Source organism: Homarus americanus, unplaced genomic scaffold, assembly GCF_018991925.1.
Source record: "Homarus americanus isolate GMGI-L3 unplaced genomic scaffold, GMGI_Hamer_2.0 scaffold24967, whole genome shotgun sequence".
Taxonomy (NCBI): Eukaryota; Metazoa; Arthropoda; class Malacostraca; order Decapoda; family Nephropidae; genus Homarus; species Homarus americanus.
Genome location: NW_024735064.1, coordinates 14,278 through 20,501, shown reverse-complemented (window position 1 = coordinate 20,501; position 6,224 = coordinate 14,278). Strand labels below are relative to the sequence as shown.

The following is a 6,224-nucleotide window of genomic DNA, read 5'->3' as shown; positions in this document are numbered from 1 at the left end:
ACCTAACCTAATGCTAACCAAACCTAACCTAATGCTGACCAAACCTAACCTAAAGCTAACCAAACCTAACCTGTAATGTAAACCCTAACCTAATGCTAACAAGCCTAACCTAAAGCTAACCAAACCAAACCTAATGCTGACCAAACCAAACCTAATGCTGACCAAGCCAAACTAATGCTAACCAAACCTAACCTAATGCTAGCTAACCTAATGCTAACCAAACCCTAACCTAATGGCTGGCATGGCCTGGTGGTGGCGCAGGCCTGAGCCTGGTGCAGGCCGGGGTGGCCTGGTCTGGCCGAGGCCTGGCCTGTGCTGGCCAGGCCTGGCCTGTGCTGGGACCAGGCCTGACCTGTTAACGTTTGGGCCCAGGCACGGGGCGGGCCAGGCCTGGCCTGGTGCTGGCAGGCCACGGCCTGTGCTGGCAGGCCTGGCCTGAGGCTGGCCCGGAGCCGGGCCTGGTGGGCCCAGGCCAGGCCTGGTGGCGTTGGAGGCCAGGCCTGGTGCAGCCCAGGCCTGGCCTGGTGCTGGCCTGACCTGGTGCTGGCCAGGCCCTGACACCAGTAGCGGCCCAGGCCTGGCCTGTGCTACAGCCAGGCCCCTGGCCTGGTGGGCACAGCCCAGGCCTGGCCTGTGCTGGCAGGCCAGGCCTGGTAGCACAGCCCAGGCCAGGCCTGTGCAGGCCAGGCCAAGGCCTAGTACCCAGGCCAGGCCCTGGCACAGGCGCTGGCCAGGCCTGGCCTGAGTGCTGGCAAGGCCTGACCGCCAGTGCTGGCCAGGTAGGCCTGGTGGTGGCCAGGCCTGACCTGGTGCTGGCCAGGCCTGGCCTGGTGTGGCCAGTCCTGGCCTGTGCTGGCCAGGCCCAGGCCTGGTGGCACGGTCAGGCCTGACCTGGTGGCGGACCCGGGCCTGGCCTGTTAAGCCAGGCCTGGCCTGTGCTGGCCAGGCCTGGCCTGGTGGCACGGTGCAGGCCTGGCTGTGCTGGCCAGGCCTGGCCTGTGGTGGCTGGTGGGCCTGGCCTGTGCTGGGCAGGCCAGGTGGTGGGTGACCAGGCCTGGCCTGGTGCTGACAGGGCCTGACCTGGTGGCACAGCCAGTCTGACGCCTGTGCTGACCCGGGGCTGGGCCTGGGTGGCACGGTGGGCCCTGGCCTGTTGCGTGCGGGCTGGCCTGGTGCTGGCCGGGCCCTGGCCTGGTGGCTACGGCCGGGCCTGGCCTGGTGGCACATTGGGCCTGACCTGATGCTGGCCAGGGAAGAGCCAAGAGCCTAATAATGCTGACCAAACCCTAACCTAATGCTAACAAACCAAACCTAATGCTAACCAAACCAAATTGAATGGTAACCTAACCTAACCTAACCTAACCAAACCTGAAACAAACCTAATAGAGTGAAGGGGAGGGATAGGGATAGGAAGAGGAGGAGAGGTGTGAGGGAGGAAGGGGAGTCAGGAGAAGGATGAGGAGGAGGGAAGACAGTAGATGAGAGAGGGAGTAAGAAGGTCAAGAGGAGGAGGGAGGAGGTCAAGGGGTAAAGAAGAGGAGAATAAGAGAGAAAGGGAAGGAAGACAGGTGGTAGCTTCATCATCACATTCGTTACAAGTCAACTTCAACAATTGTCAACAAACCCTCAGTGTGTGTGTGTGTGTGTGTGTGTGTGTGTGTGTGTGTGTGTGTGTGTGTGTGTGTGTGTGTGTGTGTGTGTGTGTGTGTGTGTGTGTGTGTGTGTGTGTGTGTGTCGTAATGTGTGTGTGTGTGTGTGTGTGTGTGTGTTTAATATCACCTATACAATGCTAACATAAAACCAAAAGAAATAAAACACTGGAGAGAGAACAGAGAGATAGAGAGAGAGAGCAAAAGAGAGAGAGGGGAGAAACAGAGAATAGAGAGATATGAGAGAGGTGTCGTGTAGGGCTGCCACTCACCTGTGTCACCCAGGGGAAAATTACCCCGAGGTGGCACTGCTAGGGGCTGGGGAGGGAGGGAGGGAGGAGGGAGGGAGGGGGAGGGGGAGGAGAGACGACAGGGAGAGAAGGGAGAAGGAAGAAAACAAAGATTCCCCTTATACAGGTAAAAATTCTATTATACGGGTAAAGTCCCCCATTATACAGGTAAAGACTCCATCATTATACAGGTAAAGACTCCCCATTATACAGGTAAAAGTCTCCCATTATACAGGTAAAGACTCCCCATTATACAGGTAAAGACTCCATCATTATACAGGTAAAGACTCCATCATTATACAGGTAAAGACTCCATCATTATACAGGTAAGACTCTCTCCATTACAAAGGTAAAGTCTCCTCCATTATACAAGTAAAGAGTCCCAATTATACAGGTAAAGACTCCTCATTATACAGGTAAAGACTCCCCATTATACAGGTAAAGACTCCTCCATTACAAAGGTAAAGTCTCCTCCATTATACAAGTAAAGACTCCCCAATTATACAGGTAAAGACTCCTCATTATACAGGTAAGACTCCCCATTATACAGGTAAAGACTCCATCATTATACAGGTAAAGTCTCCTCCATTATACAAGTAAAGACTCCCCAATTATACAGGTAAAGACTCCTCATTATACAGGTAAAGTCTCCCCATTACACAGGTAAAGTCTCCTCCATTATACAGGTAAACACTCCCCATTATACAGGTAAACACTCCCCATTATACAGGTAAACACTCCCCATTATACAGGTAAAGACTCCCCATTATATGAGTAAAGACTCCCGATTATACAGGTAAAAGACTCCTCCATTATACAGGTAAAGACTCCTCCTATACATGTAAAGACTTCCCATCATAAGATAGTCTCCCCATTATTATACACTTTGAGACTCCCCAACCCCATCAGGAGGAGGTAGAGGTGGAGACTCACTCACCTGGCAAGTCTATGCCTCCTTCTCATAGCCAGCACACAGGAAGATCTCAGGGATGTGCTCCTGACGCCCGCCCTTCAGGAACATGTCTTTACACTTGCTGTTGTCTCACGATGGGCACCGACCCTGCAGGAGGAACATCAGGGGTATTATGGTGGGGGTATGGTGAGGTGGTGATTATGGTGGTGTGGGGAGGTGGTGATTATGGTGGTGTGGAGGTGGTGATTATGGTGGGGGTATGGTAGGTGATGATGATTATGGTGGTGTGGGGAGGTGGTGATTATGGTGGTGTGAGGTGGTATGGTGTGTTGGGGGATGGTAGGTGGTGATTATGGTGGTGTGGGAGGTGGTGATTATGGTGGTGGTATGGTGGAGGTGGTGATTATGGTGGTGTGGGGAGGTGGTGATTATGGTGGTGTGGGAGGTGGTGATATGGTGGGGGTATGGTGAGTGATGATTATGGTGGTGTGGGAGGTGGTGATTATGGTGGTGTGGGAGGTGGTGATTATGGTGGGGGTATGGTAGGTGGTGATTATGGTGGTGTGGGAGGTGGTGATTATGGTGGGGGTATGGTGGGTGGTGATTATGGTGGTGTGGAGGTGGTTGATGTTTGGGGGTTGGTAGGTGGTGATTATGGTGGTGTGGGGAGGGTGGTGATTATGGTGGGGGGTATGGTAGGTGGTGATTATGGTGGTGTGGGAGGTGGTGATTATGGTGGGGGTATGTGGTGGGTGGTGATTATGTGGTGTGTGGGAGGTGGTGATTATGGTGGTGTGTGGGAGGTGGTGATTATGGTGGGGGTATGGTGGTGGTGATTATGGTGGTGTGTGTGGAGGTGGTGATTATGGTGGTGTGGGAGGTGGTGGTGTTGATTGTGGGGGTATGGGTAGGTGTGGTGATTATGGTGGTGTGGGAGGTGTGATTATGGTGGGGTATGGTAGGTGGTGATTATGGTGGTGTGGGGTGGTGATTATGGTGTGTGTGGGGAGGTGGTGATTATGGTGGGGGTATGGTGGTGAGGTGATTATGGGTGGTGTGGGGTGTGGTGATTATGGTGGTGTGGGAGGTGGTGATTATGGTGGGGTATGGAGGTGTGATATGGTGGTGTGGGAGGTGGTGATTATGGTGGGGTATGGTAGGTGAGTGATATGGTGGTGTGGGAGGTGGTGATTATGGTGGTGTGGGAGGTGGTGATTATGGTGGTGTGTGGGAGGTGGTGATTATGGTGGGGTATGGTGAGGTGGTGATTATGGTGGTGTGGGGTGGTGATTATTGGGGTATGGTAGGTGGTGATTAGGTGGTGTGGGAGGTGGTGATTATGGTGGTGTGGGAGGTGGTGATTATGGTGGTGTGGGGAGGTGGTGATCATGGGAGGTAGAGGTGGTGATAATGGGAGTATGGTAGTGGTGATCATGGGAAGTATGGGAGGTGATATTTATGGGGAGTATAGAAGCTGTTGATCATGAGGGCTATGGCAGAGAGTTAACATCAGGGAATATAGGATGTTCAGGAGATGGAGGAAATGCATGACCACCCATGACCTCTCCTACAGAAGCCCGACCTCACCTTCTGGAGGATGGAGGGTAGTCGTCCGTGTTCAGATAATCGTCCCAGCCCGTGACAGTGCCTCTCTCTCTCCTATCAACAGGTCGTTGTTGCGGGAGACAGATAGGAGAGATATGGGGCAGGAACTCCAGGGTGACTCCATCTGCACCAGCGCCAAGTCGTACTCGTAGGTGAAGAAGTTGTACTTGGGGGTGGACGGCCTTGCGCTTCACCGCCCTCTCCACATACGGGACGGCTCCATCACGGACGAGAGGTCATACTCTCCCACGCGATCCGGATTTGTGACGTCAGCAGACTGTGTTGCACGAACGAGGAGGGGAGGGTTAGGAAAGCAATAACATTGGTATAAAATGGATTGTTTGGATTACTGTTGGTCGATTATTTCAGTACTGACCTATGAAGAAAGAAAGAAAGAAAGAATGAAGAAAAGAACGAAGTAAAAAGAAAAAAGAACGAAACAAGACGAAGAAATACCTACGGTACACAGTGACAAACTAAAAACACAATCACCTACAAGGAAGGAAGGAAGGAAGGAAGGAAGGAAAGGAGGAGGAGGAGGAGGGGAGGGGAGGGAGGGAGGGAAGGAGGGAGGGGAGAGGGGGAGGGAGGGAGGGGAGGGAGGGAGGGGAGGGAGGGGAGGATGGAGACGGGGAAGGAAGGAAGGATGGAAGGAAGGAAAGAGGGAAGGAAGAAGGAGGAAAGGAAGGAAGGAGGAAGGTATGGATAGGAGGAAGGAAGGAAGAAAGGATGGAGAAAGATGAAGAAAGGAAAGGAGAGAATGAAGGAAGGAAGGAAGGAAGGAAGAAGAAACAGTACTTACTTATCAACACAGTGGGCGGCGGTAGCGACCACTTACTTGTTCGGGAGGGCTCCGCCACACCTATGGGTCGACAGAACCCGAAGAAGCTGGTCCTCCTTACTGACACCTGCCACCACTCCCGAACTTGGCACTGGTGCTGTTCACTATTCTCCCCTCAGGCTGCCATCATAGTAGGCACCCCACACTCTAAAGGGGTGGAAAGATGGGGGTGTATTAATATCTGTGGTAGGAACTATATCTGTGTGTTGGGCTTAAGATACATACAGTACACTAATTACAGGTAAAAATAAAATGGAATTAAATAAAAATGTATGCAGCTTATATCGACTGTAACTTGATAACTCAAGTTAAAATATAGAATTATATCAAATTATATCTAATTATGGGTAAGTTATAGTAGTGTGCATGCAACTTAAAATATATGTAACAAACATAAATATTCATGAAATTAAACTTATTCATGAAACAAACTTAAAAACACGAAAAAAAATCAATTTGTCAAACACTTATATAACATGAAACTTTAGGAAACGAGAAATGAAACTTTAAATAAACAAAACTTAAACTACAGTACTAGAATACGACATCATAATTATAAGCAGCTATTAAATAAATGCTATTGGAGGATAGTTAACCCTTGAAGATGGTTTAACCGTTTGAGGACTATGGATTAACCCTTTGCGGATAAGAACATAAGAATGAAGGAAACTGCAGCCCCACTAAGGGAGACCGTGTACATCTACCTTTATCACTCCTTATACAATAACTGTCAACCTATATTTGAAGTTTACCAACGAAATCGAGTAAGTAAATGATGATGTTTGGTAATTTGCTCCACTCATCAACAACTCTATTTCCAAACCAATTTACGCATTTCTCTTAAAACCTAAGTTTGTCTAATTTAAAACCATTACCACGTGTTCGTGCTGGTTTGATTTATTTAACCCATCTTTCCTCCCTATACT

General features: G+C 50.4%; 1 protein-coding gene across 1 annotated transcript; it reads right to left on the bottom strand.

The window, feature by feature from the left end:
- Positions 1 to 213: 213 nt before the first annotated feature.
- Positions 214 to 1,227, bottom strand: LOC121870780 (basic proline-rich protein-like). Its single transcript, XM_042372735.1, has one exon. The coding sequence runs from the start codon at positions 1,225 to 1,227 to the stop codon at positions 214 to 216; it is 1,014 nt and encodes a 337-aa protein (XP_042228669.1).
- Positions 1,228 to 6,224: the final 4,997 nt, after the last annotated feature.

What these genes read in the sequence shown, in the direction of transcription:
- LOC121870780 (XM_042372735.1), bottom strand. Translation starts at nt 1,227, where the DNA reads ATGTGCCACCAGGCCAGGCCCGGCCGTAGCCACCAGGCCAGGGCCCGG.